The sequence below is a fragment of the Bactrocera tryoni genome, unplaced genomic scaffold (assembly GCF_016617805.1).
Source record: "Bactrocera tryoni isolate S06 unplaced genomic scaffold, CSIRO_BtryS06_freeze2 scaffold_7, whole genome shotgun sequence".
NCBI classification, from domain to species: Eukaryota; Metazoa; Arthropoda; class Insecta; order Diptera; family Tephritidae; genus Bactrocera; species Bactrocera tryoni.
Window position 1 is genome coordinate 6,771,414 of NW_024396366.1, and position 25,115 is coordinate 6,796,528.

The following is a 25,115-nucleotide window of genomic DNA, read 5'->3' on the forward strand; positions in this document are numbered from 1 at the left end:
CACCTTAATTTTTTGGGCACAGTTCAATTTATCCAAATATGCCTCACTCCACTTAGATGTTTTCTTAGCCATCAATAACTGGACCATGTAGGTTATGTGGTTTTTAACAATTTCAAGGAGGTATACAATTTTAATTTTTTAAGTAAAATTTTAATTTTCCTTCGCAATAGGAGCTCGCATGAAATAACCTGCGATCGTGATGCAATAAAATTTCTAAAGATGATTGTCATTTATCTAATTAAAATAAAAAGTACAAGAACTTTTTTTATTAGTTCTACCGCGTCTCGTTGCTTCTCACTTTTCTACAAGCATATTCATCACACCATAAAATTAAGTGTTGCTCTCAACTGATCCAATTTTAATCGGTTAAATACTGGTATTTCGTATAAAAAGTGTATTCTGTTTGTTCCTGGGCAGTTTCTCATTCTTGTGTGTTCGAATGCGCCATAAAGTGGACTCAATTTGTGCAACTGTAATATTGTCATATTATTTCACAATATTAAGTACTTTGCTCATAAACACTGAATATTAGCCTGTGAGTAACACGAGTACAATTTTATAGAAGTACTTATGTCCCAGCACATCTTAAATATTTACATTGTAGCATCCTGCAACTTTATTAACAGAAATACATTTGGTGTACTGTGTGAAAATTCATATGAAGAAGAGTAGGAGTAGGGGTATAAATACATTATGAATAAGAGTAAGAGTATCAATTTTAATATGAGTATCGATAAGATTTCTGGGTAAAGATGAATATCACTCAGTTATAAATTAATATGAGTACATACATATGTACAATCTACAGCAAACCAAATTTTCACATTTTCGCAATTTTTAAAAACGATTAATTTCATTATAAAAATGCTATTAAAATAGTTTTTTAACGATTATTCGAACAATTACTAATTTATCTTGCAAATAATTAAATTTCATCTACTCTTCGATTAGTCAATCAATTAATTGTTCAATCGAATTTATTTTATTGATTCTGCTCGCTGAAATTTTAATTTCACTCTATAATATGAAATCGTCCCAATCACAAAAATAGCCCAGAAAAACAGAGAAAATTTTGAAAAAATTACGAAAAAATTTTGAAGATAATATTCTTTTACATCCATACACTTAACCTTACAATGCTCCAACTTTTACGTTTTATTGAGGTCTTCAAAGTAGATATACGTAGGTTGCTATATATATTTCTGGCCTAATAATGTAAATAGGCATATTTATCAACGAAAATGGTTCTTTTTATTATTTTTTTATTTTTTTATTATTTTTTTATTTATTTTTTTTTTTTTTTATTATTTTTTTATTTTTTTTTATTTTTTTTATTATTTTTTTATTATTAATTTTTTTAATGAATTTTTTTTTTTTTTTTTTTTATTTATTTTTTGTTTTTTTTTATTTCTTTTTTTGTCGATTGCTGTTTTGTTTCGGGCTCATACGCATAGATCCATGATTCGTCACCTGTGACGATCTTATAAACGTCTTTTGAAGCACCGCGATCGTATTTTTTCAGTATTTCTTTACACCAATCCACTCGAGCCTTTTTTTGAGAATGCATAGGCATGCCTCTATCTGAAGGTAAGTATGTTACATGACGGTCTTGCATTATCAGTTTACGTACGGCATCGATGTTTTCTGGCACAACGGCTGTTTTTTGACGACCTTCACGGTATTCGTCTTTGAGCGAGCGTCGGCCACGATTGAATTCGTTGTACCAGTTTTTCACAGTGTCATAGGATGGTGCTTCATAGCCATACAAAGATTTTAGTTCATCGATGCACTCTTGTCGTGATAATCCACGTCGAAAGTTGTGAAAAATGATCGCACGAAAATGTTAACGAGTTAATTCCATTTTTTGGCCGAGATGAATTTTTTAATTCCCTGTAAATAAAACAATTCACGATTAAATGACAAAACGTTCTGAGTGATGTTATGCTAAAAAATGTCAAACTTTCCAATGGAAATGTCAGATTGCACCTGGCAACCCTAGGCCAGAATATGTATTTATAGCAGCCCTCGTATATATGTAACGTCCTTAATACACTAACATTTCTGCCGGACGAATTCTGAACACAACAAAAGTTAATTATTAATATAAATTAGGAGTATGAATCATATTATGACGCAGTCTGTTGTTATCCATTCTTTCCCCGCTATTTAGCTATACATTTTCAAATGAATCTGAGTGACGTAGCTGGTAACGCGCTCTGAATCTACTCATGCTCTGCTCATTGAGGTACGTTATATAAAGCTCGACTTGCATTTTCGCCGAAATTTCAGCCATGCTTCTATAATCATTATTCTTTTGGCCTTGCCGCTCCAATAGTTAATTTATATATACTATATTTTAGAACTCATATCGAAGATGATTACCTGTTTTCTCTGCTACACGCAACTGTGCTTTTCACTTTTACTCATACTCAATTTTGCCTTGTAATTCATATTGGCTTATTTATAAATTCCTTAAAATAATTGCGATCAACAACACCAAGAACGAAAGCTTTTACAAAACACTTCGCTACAACCTTACTCTCCACCGAAATCATCTTATTATCTGAGCAACAGGATGCTGCTTTCGCCTACCCTTTCCACTACTCAACCACTTCCTTTACGTTACTTTGGCTGCCACTTTAGGCGCCTGTTCAACATAAACAGTCCAACACGAGTTGTAATTTAAAAATCTTCTTTTATTTGCCGTTTGACCTCAACACATTGCTATGTGAAATCAACGCAACTTTTTTAGTTCATTTTTCATTTTCATCAACATTTTCCGCATTTCATACGCTTTTATGCGCACATTACATTAACAGTGTTGCAACTTCCTGTTATGGCGGCTGCCGACCACCGATTTCTTATATGGTACACTACTTTGCTTTACTGCTTTGTCATGCATAATTTCATTTACCATCAATTTCGCACAAACAAACAAACAGACGCACGCAATTTCCAGCTAACACTTTGTAGATCCTCGCTCAAAAAAGGTCATAGGAAATATTTAAAAGAAATAAAATAAAAACGAATAAGTAATGTAAAAAGTCGAACACTTAGCATCAAAGCTTTGGAGACCGGGGAGAGACGATGAATTTGCCTTACCCAACCCTGCAGCGTGTCGGGGTGCAAAAAACAAGAAAATGTGGTCAAATACTAGCAATATGTAGATTGTGAGCGCACTGTATTGAGCAGTACGTGCTTTCCAATGCGAACAAAGTGCAAAAGCAAATACGTGCGGTCGCACAAATGGATGTCGGTAATTCACTTTTTTATGATGATGTTAAAAGGGAACAATCATATCCTGTTGGTATGGTCAATATCGCTTCTAAGTAGGACATTGTCGCAATCCATTGCCTTCGCTTGTGTGGCTGTATGTAATTGCAGGCTTCTCTGCAATGCCATATCTCTCTTGTGATTGGCAAAAAGCTGTAAAACGTTGTAGGAAATACTTTTTTGCACCTACATTAAATTCGTTCACGATACAAAGCTGTGCAGGAAATTTAATAATAAAACGGGAAAGTCCATTAATCGCTAAAGGTTATTTTTTGTTGCGTACATTGTTGTATACCCCTATTTAATGGCTTTACGTACAGTTTTTTTCAACGCTTTCTTTTTCAAAGGGCACTTTTAAGGTTTTTTTTTTTTGAAAAATTATTAAATATATTGCAACATTTATGACTACCCAAATTGAATGAGTGAGAAATCAGTGTTTGAAAAATAAATCAGTGTTCGGTTATTACAGCAAACCAAATCTGATAATTTGATAAATCGATTAATTTAAACTTTATTGAAAAGGATTTTTCGAATGATTAGAAAATTTGATTTCAATTATTTCAGAAAATCGAACAATCGACTTTTCCATTAATTTATAAATTAAAATATTGTTATAGATAAATCGATTAGTTAAAACTTTATTAAAAAAGATTTCGACATTTATTCAATTATTCCAGAAAATCGAACAATCGACTTTTCGATTAATCTACCAATTCATTTCGTTTCATCTATAATTAAAATATCTTGATAGATCGATTAATTTAAACTTTATACTTTAAACAATACTTATTTCGCTTATTTCAGAAAATCGAACACTCCACTCTTTAATTATTTTATAAAATAAAATATTCTCATTGATAAATTGTTTATTTTAAGCTATATTAAAAAGATTATTCAAACTATGAGAATTTTTGATTTCAAAACTTATTTCGATTATTCTAGAAAATCGGTCAATAGACTTTTAGATTATTCGATAAATTAAGAGATTATATTTTCGAAAGGACTAATGTAATTATTATTGATTTTGCGCACCAAGAATTTAATTTCAGCAAATGTAATAGTCGAATTTTCGATTAATCGATAAATAACAGTATAATATAAAATGTTATTTCGAAACGCTTAATCGCACTAATGTTGATTTTGCCTTGCTAAGAATTTGATTTCGCTCCTTAAAATGTCTTAAGGCGGGAGCCTGCTTTAGAGGCGTCAAAAAATCTATATTTTCAAGGATTTTTTTGGAAAGGAAAGGAAAGATATGTCTGATTGAAATAAAACTTTTAGGTTTTATTCTTATATATTTGAAGAGTCTTCTCAAATTTTTTTTTTTTATTATACATTAGATATTCTTCATGTTTGAAGAAATTTACGGAGGCGCCTCGAGTGTGTAATTTCTGTGTGGCGAGCAAGATGCTGCGATATACATACTGGACCCAACAAAGTTTCAACTTTTTTAACCGTGAAAAATACATTTTCTGGATATCTTCAAAGTAGACCTCTGTGGAGTCGACAACCTGCTTATTTCACTTACATTTTTACCTACGAAAGTAAGTTTGAAAGCAAAAAGAAGTCGCACGTTTTGCCTTTCTCTATCTAGTCGATGTAGATAACACTTTATGAATCACAGAAAACGGCGTTCATTACTTTTCCCGTCAATAGGACAGCCTTCGCATTCTTCTGAGTAGAAGCCCACTATTTCAACATTCTTTAGTCTCTGATATGTACAACGGCATTCTGATCAGAACTTCTGATTACGCTTGTTATCGTTTTAGATACGAGGGCGGTCGATATAGATCACACCTTGTGGAGCCCACAAAAGTGTGGTCATCACTTCTTCTGCCGATGATACGGCCTTCGCTTTTTTTCTGGTCTTGATCACCGACCGAAAACTACATTTTCGACTGCCCCTTAGTGAATTCTTACTTTCAAATACGGTTGCAAAAATGTCTCGTATTATACAGCGTCAAACAGTACTGTGAAGTGTCCGCACTGTTGAGTTTGCTGTCTAGAGTGAGTCTTGATGGTATAGAAAGAGAGGTAAATAGGTTAAAAGAGGATTTACGCCATCAATACAAACTGAAGGTCATATGCTCTCGATGAGATCGTCGTAAATGCTCTTGAAGTGGCGCTAAAAGAGTTACTTTGTCATCAATACGCCAGAAGTTGAGAGTGGCGAATCGAACAAACAACTGACATAAATCTAATAGACTCTTTAAATGACAAAGAAACTGTCTTCTGTTCATTTTAACAAAGTTAGCTATGTTATTGTTTTCATAAAAAGCACAAAGAGATGGATCTAAGTTGTATCTTCTATCTAATAATATCCTTTAAAATAACTTACATTTAAATTGAAAATAAACTACTTTGAAATTTTCACCTATGATATTTGCACTTGACACAGGTACAAACAAATGTGCCATCAAAGAATTTATTTTATAATTAAATTTTCCAACGAATTATGTCTGCTTTAGTCATTTCAAATTTATTCGTGTATTGTTTTGAAATTCATCTAAGGTCAAATGGCTGTCTGCGTGCTTTCCTGTTTATTTATGCTCGCATAATTTTAAATGTCCTTTTCACAAAACGCACATACTCGCTCAGACATACATATGTATACACACATAAATGGGTGTGCTTCCGTTACACATAAGCTCATAAGTTTGTTGGTATTTTTAGAAACTTGTAGATATGTATGCATGTGTGTTGTCACTTCGCACATAACCAAGTTATTTTCCTAAGCAGACAAATTTATCACCATACAACTCGCTGCTGCTCCTTTTAACATCTACACACTTCCACCACTCACATGCATACACGCCGCTCTTGTGCGCTATTTTTAAATTCACTGCCAACTTAGCGCTGAAATGAAATAGAATAGCGTATATCACACACACATACCAACACACAGTCGTAAGCACAGCGTTTTTATTTGCTCTTGTGTGTGTGTTGTGTTTAATAGAACTCTAGCGTTGAAGGCCGCTATGACAGCCAATCAGGCTGACAGCCAGCCACCAGGGTTAACTATGGCTCTCAACGCCTTTCGTATAGCCAGCATTTTGCAAGGGATAAAAGGATTTCTTTTTTTAGCATGTTTCGCCTTAGTTGGACGCCGCTCCAACGCTTCGTTATTTGTTGCTAAGCTTTTAGTTGCGTTTAATGCTTTTTTTCTTAACACTTTATTAGGATTATCTCTCAGTTTATTTATTTTTGTTCTCTTTTTTCTTTTTTGCCAAGTCTGTGAAATTTCCACCTCATTGCATTTCAAAAGAACTCATTATAGTGTTGGTCAATGCACTGCTCTCAGCCGGAAAGTAAACTATGTGCGTAAATAATTTTACGCCTACGCTTGTTATCAGTTAACTTAATTTGATTGGTTTGAAAAGTGTTGGCATGTTTGTAAACTATTCCGCAGTGGTCACGTAGGATGAGAAGGTTGCTTCACAATTTTTACTTTGTAATTCAATTTGCACTGCTCTGTTTTTATTAAGTTTAAAAGTTACGTTGAGTTATTTGAAAATTAGTCCAATTTTATTTAAAAACAAGTAAGGAAGGGCTAAGTTCGGGTGTCACCGAACATTTTATACTCTCGCATGATAAAGTGATAATCGAGATTTCATTATCCGTCATTTACATATTTTTCAAATGCCGTATTTGTGTAAAGTTTTATTCCGCTATCATCATTGGTTCCTAATGTACATATATATGTATTATACAGAGAAGGCATCAGATGGAATTCAAAATCGCGTTATATTAGAAGAAGGCGTGGTTGTTAACCGATTGCACCCATATTTCGTACATGTCATCAGGGTGTTTAGAAAATATTATGTACCGAATTTCATTGAAATCGGTCTAGTAGTTCTTGAGATATGGTTTTTGGTCCATAAGTGGGCGACGCCACGCCCATTTCAATTTAAAAAAAAAGCCTGGGTGCAGCTTCCTTCTGCCATTTCTTCCGTAAAATTTAGTGCTTCTGACGTTTTTTGTTAGTCGTTAACGCACTTTTAGTGATTTTCAACATAACCTTTGTATGGGAGGTGGGCGTGGTTATTATCCGATTTCTTCCATTTTTGAACTGTATATGGAAATGTCTGAAGGAAACGACTCTATAGAGTTTGGTTGACATAGCTATAGTAGTTTCCGGGATATGTACAAAAAACTTAGTAGGGGGCGGCGCCACGCCCACTTTTCCAAAAAAAATACGTCCAAATATGCCCCTCCCTAATGCGATCCTTTATGCCAAATTTCACTTTAATATCTTTATTTATGGCTTAGTTATGACATTTTATAGGTTTTCGGTTTTCGCCATTTTGTGGGCGTGGCAGTGAGCCGATTTTGCCCATCTTCGAACTTAACCTTCTTATGGAGCCAAGAAATACGTGTAACAAATTTCATCATGATATTTCAATTTTCACTCAAGTTGCAGCTTGCACGGACGGACGGACAGACGGACGGACAGACAGACATCCGGATTTCAACTCTACTCGTCACCCTGATCACTTTGGTATATATAACCCTATATCTTACTTCTAATATAACTCTTTTAGTTTTAGGACTTACAAACAACCGTTATGTGAACAAAACTATAATACTCTCCTTAGCAACTTTGTTGCGAGAGTATAAAAATGATATTAATGAGTGACAACAAAGCCTCACAACATTGTATTATAATGTATGTACATATATGTTGTATCCCGCCAGTACGCTGTACTAGTACAGAAGTACCGAATTCGCTACTTATCGGTAAACACCAGTACTTCCACCATAATCTACTTCGCTTGCTTTCGAGAGGCGAATTTAACAAGGAGATGTCCTAAGAGAGAGTCTATCGTCACCCTCTGCATTACCTGTAAGTACCTACGTCGCTACTCCCAGGTAACCACCCATTTCGATAATCCCAAATCGCTATAAAATTCGCCAGTAGTTCTGATTTATAAAAACACGCATCTTTCTTTTAATTTTAATCATTTCATTTTATTTTTATTTTGTTTGTAAAAGCAGAAAGTTGAAATTTTAAGTCGAATTGACTATTGTGTCTGTTGATGCTGTGACTTGTCTGTGGACATGCAAGCGCTTTTAAAAATGCGTTTTTTTTGCAACTGTATTGCTTTACGCAGTTTTTCGTCTGCAGTACCATTCCCATCATTTAACGGAATGGAGTCTAAATAAGAAAAAAACTTACTAAGTGCCAATTTTTTTTTATAAAACAAGAAATATAATACCCAGTAGTGCGTTATAAAAGTTTTGAAGGGATTTTAAGGACTTTTTGCCCTGCACTCCATCGACATTGAATGCCATTGCTATTTCATCGCTCAAAATATTTCGTAAATTCTTCAAAACGCCGGTAGGTTGCAGCAGCGATCTCATAGCTTTAACCTGTGAAAAAATAAAATACTATGAAGCATGTTCAATAGCGTGTCCCTTATTTTTCGAATTAATTTGTTTTTTACGTACTTGTGATAATTTTTTCGAAGATTTTTCTTGCAGTTAAAAAAAAAAATTATTCGAAAAAGAAGGGCCGCGCTAAATATCAACAAAACTTAATAATATTTCTAAAACTTACATAAGTGTTTTTGTTTTCGCTGTTAAGCTGGTCATTTAAACTGATTAGCTGCTCTTCGTTCTTTATGGGGAATTTGGACTGGATAGGCAGCTCCTCTGCACGCTGTTGCAAAAGTTGATTTAGGACAACTTTTTGATCGGCCAGTGCTTCAATTGCTATTTGCAGTTGACCTTAAATAATTTTCAAAATTTATAATAAAAAGGTAAAAACAAAAGTTTTAACTAAACATTAATTAAAGTAATGCAACATCGGCAGTATCAATAAATCGTCTCGATAAGGCACCCCAACAGCTTTGCATTCAAGGTCTAAAAATGAAAACGACTCTTTCGCTTCTGATGGCTCCCTGTCAACTAAATATATTCCCAAAGTTGTTGAATTAATATGTTCTTCAAAAAAGGATCTAAGATTTTTTAATCTGCGACCTATTATTGTGCCTTCTACACCTGGTGTAAACGAACGGATGAGTACGGGCGTATTGTTTTTCACGTAACAGTAATTGTCAGGGCCTTTTGTATTTAACATGCAGCCTTGAAATAAATATTTTTTTCCCAACAGTTCTGGTTTATTTTTATTTAAAGGAGCAACGAATTCATCTTCCATAATTTTCCTGTGTATTTGTTCGAGAATTTTCGTTGGTTTTCGGATAGGTCGTTTGAGGGTTTGCAAATAATTTTCGAAAGCATATGCAGAGTCCGCGATTGGATCCCCAACCTGCGCAACCGCCTCCTTTAAGTGCAATAAACTGTGTACGTTGTATGACACACTATTTTCGCCAAAGATAATTGGAAAGTTCTCAACAAATAAATTTAACATCAGTTGAGAAGTTTCCAAATTTGCGTTGCGAAGTTTTGGACAACAGATCATTCTGTATGAGCAATGTAAAAGCAAAAACTCGTAGTATATGTCGTCATCTACCTCATTTCTTAGAGCAACAAGCCCAGTGTACAACAAAAATTGCCTAAACTCAGTGGATTTCCAATTCTTCTAACGATCTGGGCTTGCGCGCAAAGTCATTCGGAACATGTTTTCGCATTGCTATTAATTTTTCGGATATGTTTTTTTTGTTTGCTTTCGATATTTTGGCAGACACTTTGTTATTTACTAATCTAGTTAGGAATTTTCTCATGACTCCCAATTCTACAAGGTGCATGCAGTCCAAGGAACCTGTGTAACCATGGATACCCCAAGTTTTTCAAAAGCTGACTTCTCTTGTAAATATTGACCTTCATGGTGAGTTGGGTATTTTCTAGCTGAAAAATCTTCATTTGTAATTAGCCGACCCAATTTGGTGCTATAGGTTAAAACGCAATCATTTTTTTTGGCTACCTGATCACATTTTGAACATAAATGAGCCGATGTGTGCCCAGGGATTCCACTTACAAATGCTCTTGCTGGAGCATCACAAACTATTGACCCAATTTGAACCTGCAAGTTCCTGCCAGCCACCTCACATCCACTTTCCTTTAACATCGCAAATTCTGAGGTAAAACTGCTTAAAAATTCTGCAGAGTTATTTGGCTTGCTTTTGCCCAAAAATACACCTATAAGAAATACAAAGATATTTCCTAAATTAGTTAGCCTACCTAAAATTGGCCACAATTGTGACTTAGAACTTTTAAATAGGGAAGGTCCGTCAATATTAATATCAATCACTAACGGACCGGAAAGCTGAATAACTTTGGATATTTTTTGAAGCTGTTGATTTAATCCTATATGGAGATATAATTCGCCCGCGAGTTGCACTATATCTGGCGCTGAATTAGATATAAACTTATAAAATGGACTTATTCTTAAACGTTCCTCCCTCAAAATTTTAATTAAATGTATTGCACAATTCCGCTTTGGCTTATATCTTAAATACCACTCTTTAAGTTTGTCATTTAAATTTGAGCCCGTGGGATTTTCAACAAAGTCAGTGTCAACGTTTTCTACGTCCATGTCTGTGTCTCCTTCTACCTCCACTTCTTGTATTTTAGCAATTTTACGCACTTCAATTTGTTCCTGTTTCTTGTATTCACTTACACCGAGCCGACATTTTTCTTTGAATTTCTCTCTTTCATTTTTTTTCAACCTTCGCAAATGCCTTTTACTTATCATTTTTACCTTTTTACCTTTATTTTATCAATATTATTTATATTTTATTATTTAAAGGTACTCCTCACTTCCACTTTCCAAATTTGACACGCTATATTTAATATATAATTTAATTATCAAAAAGAGCAGCTTCCTTCTTGGCAAACACGTGGCGAATGAAATGATGTGACAAAAAAATATAAAAGAAATGTCATTGCTTCGTATACACACGAAGCTTAGCTTTGTTAATGCATCGTTTTTCTGTATGTTTGCGATTACATGCGGCAACTTTAGTTGCTAATTCTCGGGCGATTCTCTTTTGCTGTCGCCCATTACCTTCACACGAGCAACTTGTGTTGCGCAACTCTGCTCGAGTTTTTTTCTCATTCTCTTTCACTTTACTTTAACCCATTGTCTACTCTTTACTTTAACCCATTGTCGTTTCTTTTTCCTTATAGGTATTTGGGCCACTCTATCACATATATTAATTAGCTCTGTCAATTAAGAAATACATTTTATTTATTAAAACAAACATATATCATCCTTTTTACTATCGTCTGAATCAATTTGTATGGCTTCCTCTATACATTTCACAATATCTTTAATTAATTCGATTTTTTCCTCATACTCCATTTTCTAAAATATTTATATTATATTATGAATATTTGTATACATATTTGCAAATTACTTACCAAAAGATGAAATTAAATTTTTTAAATATTTTCAAAATATTAATTTCAAAAAATATACGCAAATGCAACTATGTACTACGAAAGAAAGAACACGAATGCCGAAAAACGAAAGTAGAAAATAGGTAGATTTATTGAAAAAAACCGTTGAATGCTGTTTAATCACTGTCATCCGTAGTTTAAATTATTTTTAGCCGCTTATTTTGATGGCCGGCACTGATATCACTAGAATTTGAATCAGAATCAATAGTAAGAACTATGGATTGATGTTCTGATTGACTTAGCGTCTCCGACTGAGTTTGCACCATAAACTCAGTTAATTTTGTTTGAATGCTTCTTTTTAAACCCAATAAATTCCGATGTAGTTCTTTATATCTTAACATGCATACACTCAATTCTTTTTGAAAAATTCGTGCACGTTCTGCTGCAAGTTTAAGACCAAGCAAAAAACGAAAAAAAGCAATCGCGTTAAAGTGAGAAATTCGCGTAAAAAAAGGAAGGAAAGGACTGAGTGTATTATAAGAATACACGCGGAGTATATCTGTGTAAAATGGCTGAAAATGCTCACCCACAAAAGTGCCCAACGCGCCATAAGAAGTTTTCACTTCAAAAAGCAGTGAACTTAATCTGAAATTGTCGAAAATGAAATGGCTAATTGGGCGAAGGTCAAACCTGTCCATACACAACAAATTACTTCTTTATAAACAAATAATCAAGCCGGATGGTCATATGGTGCGCAATTGTGGGGATGTGCCAATGATAGCAGAATTAATATTATACAACGCTTTCAAAATTCTTGATATTCTTTTTTGATTCTGTGTTTATTGAGGAATGTTAGCATCTTTTCTTTTGCTTGTTTTAAGATGTCTTGTAATTTTTCATGTTTTACTTTATTGTGAAATACGCCTGTTGGTTTGAAACTGGTTACTGAATGTAATGTTAAGTTATATTGTTGAGCTGCTCGTAATATAGTTTCTTAGTCGCTCACTAAATTGTATTCTTCTTCAAGACATCGTGCTATCTCAATTATTGTAGAATGGACTCTTTCTATTTGTCCATTGGTTATACTATGACGTGGATTACCAACAAATTTTTTATATTTAGTCTTTGCATTAAGAGAGGGTAAGGTTTTAATTTTTTTTTTTGCATTTTTTTAGATTTTTTTTTTTTGTTCTTAACGATCAATATATCGAGAATATTGTGTACAAATTTTAGTCAATTATAGTCAAACTAACGGAGTTACAGCGTTTTAAAAGACTGGCCTTGATACCTGACTTTCATACCTGTCTGGTATTTCAAATCGATTTTCCCGAAAACGTTATTTTTGAAGCTCGTGAACATTAGAACTCAAAATCTACTGAACCGATCCTTTTGAAAATTTGAACATCATTTCTTCACATAACTCAACAGGTAATCAGATGGAGGTTTTTTAATTTTTTCCTATATTTTATAAACAAATTAATAACTTTTTTCACCGAAGTGATGAACAACGAAAAATAAAACAACTGGGTTGGAGGTTTAATCGATAATCAGCCTTCCGTTTTATTTCGTGCTTTCTTAAATACTAATTTTTTGCTTTCTTGCAACAACTCAAAAATAAATATAACAATTCTCAGGAAATGTGTCTTGTGCATTTTGCAAAGTAATACAATTAATAATAATAAAGTTATTATACATTTTGTTAACTGTTGCATTTTCGTTAGCGAAAATGCACTTGGACAAACAATTCTTTGGAAGACTCAATTAATAAATATTCGTATTAAAATTCTTTGGAAATAGTATTCTTTTTAACACCCCCACCGTTAGTTTGAGGCTCCGACGAAATTATATTATCTCTGCGGGTTGTTTATAGTAGTTTCGTTTTTTAATTGTACATTTGGAATATATGTTTTTGTATTCTTAAAGACATAATAATTGAGATATCTATACCAAAACTAAGTATTTTTGAGTTCTTATCTGTATATAGTATATTTTTCAGTGTTTCTTCGTATTCTATTTGCTTCAGATATAAAGATTCAATTTTTATGTCTGCTAGTGTTGTAGCTCTTCACTGGGGGTGTTTTTTACGTGGCGGGTCCCAAACCCAGCGCACAACCCTTGTAGGGAATGTTTCGCCTTCTCACTTTAGCTCGCCTTCGAACGGATGTTCTTAGGCTACCCAGAGGATACTTGGTCAAAGACCGGAAGTAGTGAGCTGCCTGAGCCATGTGTAAAAGAATCGTTTCTGGCCACTCCCAAGTGAATGGCGATCAGAGAACTTTCCTCACTTGCGTGAACTTCTACACATGACTCCATCCTCCAATTGAGAAGCAAAGTCCTCTCTCGACAAACAAAAACCAAACTCTATAAGTCACTCATAATTCCCGTCCTGCTGTATGGTGCAGAGTCTTGGACGATGTCAACAACGGATGAGTCGACGTTGCGAGTTTTCGAGAGAAAAGTTCTGCGAAAGATTTATGGTCCTTTGCGCGTTAGCCACGGCGAATACCGCATTCGATGGAACGATGAGCTGTACGAGATATACGACGACATCGACATAGTTCAGCGAATTAAAAGACAGCGGCTACGCTGGCTAGGTCATGTTGTCCGGATGGACGAAAACACTCCAGCTCTGAAAATATTCGACGCAGTACCCGCCGGGGGAAGCAGAGGAAGAGGAAGACCTCCACTCCGTTGGAAGGACCAGGTGGAGAAGGACCTGGCTTCGCTTGGAATATCCAATTGGCGCCACGTAGCGAGAAGAAGAAGCGACTGGCGCGCTGTTGTTAACTCGGCTATAATCGCTTAAGCGGTTTCTACGCCAATTAAGAAGAAGAAGTGTTGTATTACTATTGTCTTTAATTTTTGTAATGATATTAGGTAGAATAAACTTGTCTGGTATTTTTATTTTGACATTTGTAAAAGTCTTGTTTAACGCGTTTATTTCACAATTTTCGAATTTGATTAAGTAATTTCCTGAAATGTTTGATTTAGCTTTGTTGCAGTTATGGGATATTGTGCTGTTAAAATGTTTAAGAATTAGTACTCCAGGAATTATTTCGCTTATCTCTTATGTATTTAATGTTTGCATTTTGCAATTAGCTTCCTCAAAGTTTAGTATTTTTAGATTATTTTTAATATATGTGCTATAAATATTGCTTTCTAAATCTAGGAGAACATCAGAGTGGTTAACCTTTATGGATTTATTATTTTTGTCAAGAATGGGTACAAATGTCACCTGAATCGTGCGAATATTGTGGTATAGAGAGAATTATTATAATGTTACCTTCGTGAAGTGCTATGGCTACTTTAATATTAGTATAACTGTCGAAGTCTGTGATTAATTCGAGTTCGGTTTGGCTGAGAATATCTGTGGGGATGATTCCCAGTTTCCTGGAGAAAATAATCTGTCCTATGTCTACGTGATGCCGTAGGAGTGAGATGTCGTTGTTAATCTGGTATATGTGCTCTATAAATGTTATCTCGTCCTCTGTGGTTCAAATTTTATTCCCTACAATATTCTTGACTTTGATTAAGTAGTCCCCGATAATGTTTTGCTGATAGTTTATGTGGTTAGTATTATTCTGGATTTGGGAGTTCATGACATTGTTTATATAAGTTAGTTTGTTCATTTCGTTAGTTAAGTTTTCTTCGTTCGTATGTAGTAATTTAAGAGTTTTAGTTATTTGTTCTTCATCGTCACTGTCCATTGTACCTGCAATAATTTTTAGACCCTTTCCTATAATGTTTAAGAGAGCCCGTTTCCTTCGGAAATGTGGGTTAAGGTTTTCTATTTTTGCTCTTAATAACATAAAGTTCTTATTTATTGTATTTATTAATTTCTTTGATTCGATGCTGGATATCTTTAGGATGTCAATGTTGGTTTTGATTATTTCCATAGTTCGTTCGTATTCTGTGGTGTTTATTATGTGTAGTACTTTTATGTAGTGTTCTACAGTTTGAGTCTTGAATGTTGGGGTAAGTGTTGCCATCATTATGATCCATTTAATCATCTAAAAAAAAATATATTTATTTAATTGTAGCTTTGATTTTGGGGTTACTCTTGTCTTGGTATTTCTTCTTAGGTCTAACGTGAGCTTTATAATATTTATGTCCAGTTTCTGTTATCTGTAAGTGGTCATCATCTATTTTTTCAGCATTAATTTTCCTGTATTTTCTGTGATTTTTTGAAATTAGTGTGAAATGAAACTGTGCGAACATATTTTGGCAAAATAAATGTTTATGTAAATTAATTAATGATTTTGCATTTTAGCATTTACATATATATGTATGTATGCATTTTCAAAGTGTTTAATTTAGTGTTTTGTATAATTTATTAAATACCCAAGTTAATATTTTTCAGCAGTGGCATCATTGGCAAATGTTATAAAAAATGCGAGTTTTGACAGCTCTATCTCGAACCAAAGAGTCTCGTATCAAGTTATCTATGCTTATTGTCATTTTGCTACCAAGCGGCAGTGGTCGGCATGAGAGGATCTGTCACTGTATTGGTGAGCACGACAAAAAAGTAGCCCAGTGAGAAATTGGAACTAAAATTAAGCAAATTTTATAAATAATTAAGAGTATAATGAAAATTAACAAAATGTCTTTTAAGGATATATTCCCTATTATCTTTAAAAGACTTGGAACATAAGAGGCATTGCATGACACCAAAGGCATTTAGAATCATAAAATATTTCTCGCAGGGCATATTTGGTTTTGCGCTATGTTAATTCGTTGCTGGCTCGACAACGACTGAACGATAGAGCGTAAGCGTACGTGTAAAGATAGTTTGCAAAATTTTGCTATGAAATGCCGACCACTGCCGAGCAGACAACATTGTTGTTGTTAGATTTCGCACTTGCGCCTTCGCGTATGTGGGTATGTGTGTAACGAAAGCAAAAGACAGAAACATTTGTAATTATTCATTCTCTTAAATATTTGCTCTTTTCTGTAGAAGCGCTGCTTATATTAGCTTAATGTAAAAATTGAAGAAATTTAAACGCAAATATATCAAAAGTGGTTCAATGAATTTAAAATCTGTAAAATTTGTGCAAAGTTTCAGATCGCACACTTTAATTTGATGTATTATTTGTCTCTGTATGTTTTGTAGATCTCTGGAAATAAGCGCCTTGCCTTAGAATAATATATAGATTCGTATTAAATTTCTTTGGAAATAGTATTCTTTATAACACTAATACTTCCAAGTGCTGCAAAATATAAAAAAAAACTTTTTCTGATTCCCTCGAAAAATACATCACCTTTAAAGCGCATTTAAATTTTTTTGTTTCAGATAATCCAGAGTTATAATGTTTACCGCTAAACCACTTTTTTCAAGGCGCTTCTGGAGATTCACCGTCAGGCTTATTTATTAATATTTTTTATTGAAAATTTTTTCTAATATACTTCAAAAGTTGTTCAATAATATGTCATTAAATTAAAAAAAATTATATTACTCATGTCGCCACAAAAAAACCCAAATATATCCTTTTCTTTGCCTTTAAAACCTGTGACCTTATTTTGACTTTTCTATTAAAATTCGCATTTTGGCTTTTTTTTAGCAATTCCGTAATTGTTTCTAGATCTCTTAAGTGTTGCATTTTGTCTTCTGAAAAAATAATAAATAAATTTTGGTGAACCATCATCTCTTTCCTTTTTTGGTGCCAGGCCTTATTTTCATTAATCACTTTGTTAATTTCCTCATTAACGAACGAATTTACGGATATGGATATTGTCTGCTCCATATCGGATCCTCACTTTTCATTATTATTTCTGCTTTTACATTTGTCAGGAATGGGAAGCTTGTATTAATGCTTGAATGCGAGGCAATTGTTTCCTTTATATATGGTATATATTGAGAGAGATGTTCAACCTGATTATTATTTTTAAACAAATAAAAGTAGTTAGTGTTTGACATATCCGAGTCTTTTTCGCTCATTACGGAATAGTCTTTGTTCATGTTTCCAACAAAATCATTGGCTGATGTTTCGGGACCATTTTGTCCTTGAGACAAAACATATTTTTTAAATATAATGTTTTTTTTTTTGTTTCAAAATTATTTTATTTATTGGATCTGCTTTTTCTTAAAGCCTAACAATAAGTTATAAAATCTTAAATCTAATTAAAAACTAGACAGGCTCAAGCAAGTGATTGAGCTGTTTTGGTGATACGTTGCTCCTTAGTACGCAGGCATATCTCTTCTTTTAAGTCGTGTTTGATCACAGGAATGTACCAAAGCATTAGCCAGAGGGTTTGGGTGATCTCGGAGTTTAGATATATATTTAATTCTGCTGTCTTCTACTTCTTTCTTTACCATAGGGATACCAAGGTCTTTATGGATATTTTCGTTACGCATGTACCATGGTGAACACGTGATTGTTCTAAGCATTTTTGATTGAAACCTTTGTAATATATCAATATTGGTTGCACAGGTCGTACCCCACAGTTGAATGCCATACATCCAAATCGGCTTTATGACCGCATTATACAAAAGCACTTTGTTGTCTAGGCTAAGTTTTGAGTTTTTATTTAAAAGCCAATTTAAATTTGCAGCTCTAATCTTCATACATGTTATTTTACTAGAGATGTGTTTTCTCCACGTGAGCCTTCTATCTAGGTGAATACCAAGATATGTTACTTCGTTCGCTTGGGGTACTAATATATTGTTTATTTTTACTGCCGGGCACATCTTTGGTCTTAGCGAAAATGTAATATGCTTACACTTCTGTTCATTCACGTTTATACGCCAGTTCGCTAGCCACTCTTCGACAGAACTTAAATGCTTCGCTAATATTCGTGATGCTAAAATGTGGCATTTGTTACGGCTCACTATAGATGTGTCATCCGCAAAAGTTGAAGTTAATACATTGTTAGCTATTGGAAGATCTGCTGTATATATGGTGTATAGTGTTGGGCCTAAGACACTGCCCTGGGGTACACCAGCCCCTATCTGTCGTTCATCAGATATGAAATCTCCCACTTTTACCATAAATCGTCTATTTTTTAAATAAGACTCCAATGTTTTATACAGTTCTAAAGGTAGATTTTTTTTAATCTTGTATAAAAGACCTTCGTGCCACACCTTATCAAACGCCTGAGCTACATCTAAAAATATTGCTGAACAGTACTCCCTGTGCTTAAATGCTTTTCTTATCTCGTTAGTAATTCTATTTACTTGCTCTATTGTGCCATGTTTCGCACGAAAACCGAATTGATGCGTTGGTATTGTATTATTTTCATGAAGGAAAGGAGTTATCTTTGATAGTAATACTTTTTCAAATACTTTTGAAAGACAGGGTAGAAGACTGATTGGTCTGTATGAAGACGGCTGTCTTAAGTCTTTTCCAGGTTTATCTATCAAGATAATCTGCGACTTTTTCCATGAAATTGGATAGTATCCGAAACTAAGAATTGCATTGAAGAGCAAAGACAGCACCTCTACAGCAATAATTGGTAACTCAATTAGCATTTTTGGGGAAATATTATCATATCCCGGCGCCTTTTTTGGATTAAGTTCTTTGATGATTGACAGCTTAAAATTATTCTTTGGCAAATTGGGTTGAAATACCTTTTCAAGGTGATTTGCAAGACAATTAGCCTTTTCCTCGTCTTGGCATGTTGGAGTCAGTTGGTGGCTTCATGGTCTTTTGGGCTTTCCAAAGGAAATTTACTTGTTTGAATTTGGACACAGCTTCTTTATATACATTTCGGTGTTCAATTCTTCCTCACGTTTGAGCGCTTTTTTTAATTTACGTACCGCAGCTTTCAATTGAAGCTGAGTGGAGGGGGAGCGATTTATCTGTATCTCTATTTCTTTATTAGAGATTTTTCTGAGACCAAGCGGATTATAGCTTTTGCTTGGTGTTGCTAAGACAGCTGCGCTGGTTATTATATCATTGACTTCTCTTATGCTTTCGTCAATATCTCTTCCTGTATTTATTTTGTACTTAATAATAATGTGGTTACTGACGTATTTTTTATATTTTAGCCAATTCGTTTTATAAGAAGTTAGACCCACCTTTGGATTAACGAATATGGGTAGTTCACATAACTTTATTAGTACAGGAGAGTGATCAGAAGATAGATCAGTACATGTATCAGCTGTTATAAGCGATTTATCTATATTTTTGATTACAGCGAAATCAATTAAATCTGGTATTTTTTTACGATCACTAGGCCAATACGTCGGCTTACCAGGAGATATTATTTCAAGGTTATTGTGCCTATTTATAACAGTTTGATACAGCTGTCGTCCTTTCGGATTAATAAGACATGAGCCCCAGTACGTGTGTTTTGCGTTGTAATCTCCACCTGCTAGAAATCTTTGACCTAGTGTTCCAAAAAAGTCTTTAAATTCGATTTCTGTAATTTTAAAACGAGGTGGACAGTATATAGCCGTAAGGTTTATGTCACAACCCCGATTTTTTATTGATATTGTTGTAGCTTGTAACTGTGGTGTAGCATGAGATTCTAGAGCATAGTGGTTTAAACGATTTCTAATCAACACTGCCGTGCCGCCATGCGCTTTACCATCCGGATGATTTGTAACATATAGTCTAAATCCCGGTATATTGAAATTATTTTTATTTGTTAGATGAGTTTCTGAAATAAGCATTACATCTATATCCTTTTCAGACAGAAATTTGATAATCTCTAATTTATGTTGGTTAACACCGTTAGCATTCCATATACAGATATTTAGTAAGCTCATTTTTTACTTAATAAATTTTGCAGCATTTGATTTTGTGATTTTATTAAATCTTGGATCATGTTTTGTATAGTAGACATAAATTGTGTCATACACTGTGTAAGATTTATGATCATAGTTTCAATACCTCCATTTGGAGGATTTTGCGGCAGTTGCATTTGCACAGTGTTGCCTTTCACCACATTTGCATAGCTCCCTTGCATATTATTATTGTTAGAAGTAATAGGATTTGTACTTTTTTCTGAGGTTGCTATAACTTCATTACGGGCTGTTTGTAACATTTGGTTACGACGTGCTTGAATGCCCTGTGACAACTTCGATTTCTTTATATACAGGGCAACCTCTGTAGTTAGCAGTGTGATTTCCTCCACAATTGCTGCATTTTTTATTTAATTCTTCTTTCTTAAGGGTGCATTTGGAAGTGGGATGTAAATCACCACATACCACACAAACACTGCGTAGAGTGCAGTATGATTTAGTATGCCCATATTCTTGGCAGTTAGTACATTGTACTGGACCGTTTCTTTTATGTGGTTCTTCCACAGTTACTCTACGATGCAGCAAATATTTCAAATTATATATTGGATGGGTCTCATTTTTTTTAAGTTGATTCGAATTCGGCAACAATTCAATTTTAAACATCGGCTGTGGTTCTTTGTTTCTATTAAATACATTTACAACTGTTTTAATTCCAAAACCACATTCTTCCAATGCTTCTTTGACTTCACTAGAGTCTACGGCGGACTCTATACCCTTGATTACAACAACTAGGCCCTTAGAGCTCTTCAGTTGATACGAATAATAATTTTTGTTTGTATTTGACAAAAATTTATCTATGTCCATAAAACTTTTTTCAGTGTAGGACTGACTTTTTGTTTCATCTATATTGCCTTTTTTCAAAGGCACTATATGGAAATTGTTAGTACCTACAATTTTACTTAATTCAGCAACGAGAGCATTACTGCTACGTTCGCGCAAATATATTGGAGGTGGTTTGACATTAACGACTGTGGTGGTACCCTTCGCATCGTCGTCTGATCCATTGCTTAGTAAGGCAAACCTATTGCCATTTAAAACTTCCGGTTTATTCTTTATTGGTGTACCGCCTTGAAATTTCTTGGGATTGACCGCTGACTTTGAAGGACTTAATTTCCTTTTTATGTTGATGTAGCGGTCAATGCCAGTTTGTACAGACTGGCCTTTTTTTATTGGTACATTCTCACCTTGCTTTATGTTGTTTTTCGCTGCCTGCGTACTTGCTGGTACCTGCTTAGTTGTTGGTGTGATCACGTTTGCTGCTGGCCGTTGTTGACTGCCGTTCTCTTCTGCTTTTGCTTTTTGTAAGCTCTGCTTATGGTGCTGCTCAGTTGGTCGCTGCGATGACTCATCCTTCTCACCGTTGCCTTGTTTGTTGGTAGGAGCTGAACTCGCAGGCTCTACAAAGCTGAAGTAGGCATTCAGAGAATGCCTACGGCCTTGTTGGTGGGGCTGCGCTGCGCTCATACTTTTGTATTTTTGTTTTATTTCCCACTTATTATTTGTTATTTTGTTATGTTTATTGTTTGTAAACAGTTTATGAATTTTTTATGTTTTGATTTTCACTTTCGGCGTTATTAGCTAACGCTTGCACTTAATGCACTTTTTTTAATATTTGTTTATTTTGATTTATTTTTGTTTTTTTTTTAAATTTCTACGGAGCGCATGAAAACACGTCCGTTTAGATTGAAAGCTCGAACGATTGATTGAAATATAATGTGATCGCCAAAACTCTCTGTTGTTTTTTAATTTTTGCCGTTATTATTTCCGGCTTGATTTTTGGAATCTTTCTGTTCCTTACTTTTAATTTTTCCATTAACTCGATTTGTGGGAACTCTCTTTTCCTTCGTTTTATTGTTTTTATTTTTGACATTGTTTCTTTTTTTTCCTTTTGTTGAAACTTTACGTTCCTTATTGTTATTATTTTAATTTTTGCCGGCTTGGTTTTTGGAAACTAGCTGACCATGCAGGCGTTGTCCTGCGTGAAATTATGCGTTTTGAATTAAGAAGAAAGTTGAATTTATATTCTCTTGAAAATCGTTTGTTCAAAATTGAACATTTTCGTATTCTTAAATAAGATAAGTTAAGAAATTTGTAATACTTAAAATCATGAAAACATATACAGTCCACTAATTTTAAATAATCATTTCTTTCCCTCGGCAATATGTTCAAATATCATTGAACATGCATACTTATCAGCAAAGCCGAAATACAATTAAAAATATATATCTATTTTCAAACATACATACATACATATGTATGTATGGACATAAACATAGTCATGCATTTACATGCAATGCGCATCCAATAAAAATAAAAATGCATAGGGAAACATGTCTTAAACTTACAGAAGAGATAACATTAAACACACACACACACATGTATTAAATTGTACACTGGAAAACAACCCCATGTCAAGCAGCAATAAACAATATGCTGCAATACATACAAGCATACACACATACACATATATTTGGTTATTTAAGATAGTTTTAAAATTTGTATATAAGCAAGGAAAATACAAAATAAAATCAGAATGAATAAATTCTCAGCTCATATACAGTGGACCAATAAAGTTTACATACACCTAATTCTATTAAATTACCACACGTTTATTTGCTATAAAATGAATAAATTTTGTGGTTTTTTTCTATCCATTTCAAAAGACGTATATTTAACATTAAATTTAGCATATCAAAAAAAAATTTTTTTTACACAAATAAAAAAAATTAATGCTAAAGGTTAAAATGGGCATAATTTATATCAAAAAAGTTTACGTACACTAATGGTTGTTTATATAAATCAAAAGAAATTAAAATACTTTTAACGGTTTTTAGCCTACATTTTGTTGTTATTATTGTCCCTAGACATCGGTGTATGCTCCCCACTCAATTTCTAGTATTATTGCCGGATATTTAGACCCACTAAGTCCATGAACCAGTTTTTTGGCCTTATTTTGATGAAATTCGATGTTTTCGAATACGATTTTCTAAAAATCTCCAGATATTTTGAATAGGATTAATGTATGGTGATTGCGGGGCCTATGAAGTTATTTTTAATTCCATAACAACCATTCACGTACAAGATAACACGTGTGTTTTGGGTCGTTAACCTGTTATAAATAGAAGTGGCCGCTATTAACAGCCGATTTAAGCACACTTAGAATTTAATTTTTTTTCTTAGAATGTTCAGATAAACATGCTTATCCATGTTTTCACTAATAAAGTCCAAATGCCCAACTCTAGATGCAACCATATACCCCCAAACCATAATATTACCCCCACAGTTCTTTACCGTTGGCAATACATTTTTTCCTTGCGACTCCTCATTGATCATTCTCCACACTTTTCGTGATCTATTCAGAACCAAATGTATTAAATTTTGATTCATTGGTGAACACAATATTTTCCATAGCCAATACGGTTCGTTTAAATATTGATTAGCAAACACCGACCTCTTCTTTATATTAACTTTACTTATGTATGGCTTACTACGTGCGATTCGTCTATGATAACCAGCACTCTTCAACACATTCCTTACTGTTTGAGGATTTATTTTTGTTTTGGTACATTTCAAAAATAGATAAGCATATGTATCTGAACAAGAGTCATAGCCGATGCTCGCAAGCAATGCTTCTCCAGTTAGGCATTTCAAGCTCCATGGATATGGGCGGACTTTGGGAAGCAGGTGTGAAAAGCTTTAAGAAGTCAATTGCCGTCTGGGCAGCACTATACTCTTGAAGAGTTCAACACACTCTTATGCCGAATTGAGTCTTGCCTTAATTCGCGACCATTAAGCCCAGCCTCAAACGAACCTACTGATTTGGAGCCGCTTACTCCAGGACATTTTTTGGTCGGCGGACATCTGATGGCCCCACCAGAACCGGATATAAATGAAAGCAGTGCCTCTATCGTAAATAGATGGCAAAAACTTAAGGCCTTACATCAATCCTTCTGCAAAAGGTGGAAAACCGAATACCTGAATGAAATGCAGAAGCGTATTAAGTGGAAACATTCCAAAACAAATTTAAAGACAGGTGACCTTGTCGTCATCAAAGAAGACAATTTGTCACCGAACGAGTGGAGATTGGGTAGGATTGTCAATATACACCCAGGTGCTGATACCCGCCAAGTTACAAGACCGCTTGCCAAATTGGTCTTACTACCACCCTACGAGGAGAAAAACGTGGATGCACACCCTACTCAACACAACAGTTCCCTAGCCAAATCGAAAGCCTAGCTTTCCGATACACTTACTACCATATAAATATTGCAAATTCCACCTGACAGAAAATCTTCGAAAAGAGAAAAGAAAAAAACCTAGACCACTAGTCGAAGTTGGCATTTTTTAAAGCAAATTTACGTTATTCTAATTAATTGTGCATGTATTTATTAAAATAAACAGATTTTATTTTGAGGAAAAAATTTTAAAGTTTTACTACTTTTTTTATTGCCTTTAATTGTAATTTTGAAATATATCGTCTGCATTCCCTTGCACGTATTTTTTTTATTTTAATAATATTATTGCTAAATCTTTTAATTGATAGAATGAACGATTCATACGACTCTATTTTACTTTAAATAACTTAATTTTGGTTTTTCGTTTCGTTACTTTTTTTCCGTTTTGTAATTACTATATTGTAATTAAATATAGTCTCTTAACTACCATGTAACGAGAATTTCAGCATTGAGAAATACATCTACTTTATATCGCAATTTACTTTCAAATAAGTATATGCTTAAATATCCGCGATTTTTGAAGAAAATTTCAGATTTTTCTCAATAATGGAAGTACATAGTTC

At 34.0% G+C, this 25,115-nt stretch overlaps 1 protein-coding gene across 1 annotated transcript; it reads right to left on the reverse strand.

Moving 5' to 3' along the window:
- Positions 1–8,294: 8,294 nt before the first annotated feature.
- Positions 8,295–21,781, reverse strand: LOC120781551. Its single transcript, XM_040113784.1, has 4 exons — positions 21,502–21,781; positions 8,831–9,000; positions 8,490–8,643; positions 8,295–8,428 (listed from the first exon to the last, which is right to left on the reverse strand). The coding sequence occupies exons 1-4, from the start codon at positions 21,779–21,781 to the stop codon at positions 8,295–8,297; spliced, it is 738 nt and encodes a 245-aa protein (XP_039969718.1).
- Between the last annotated feature and the right edge of the window lie 3,334 nt (positions 21,782–25,115).

Bases quoted from the DNA above. Each gene is read 5' to 3' on its own strand.
- LOC120781551 (XM_040113784.1), bottom strand. From the start codon at position 21,781: ATGAGCGCAGCGCAGCCCCACCAACAAGGCCGTAGGCATTCTCTGAAT. The intron at 9,001-21,501 runs GTGAGAATGTAC...AAATTATTTAAG, and splicing joins GAAAAACAACATAAAGCAAG to GTCAACTGCAAATAGCAATT. The intron at 8,429-8,489 runs GTATTATATTTC...TTTCTTATTTAG, and splicing joins CTTTTATAACGCACTACTGG to ACTCCATTCCGTTAAATGAT.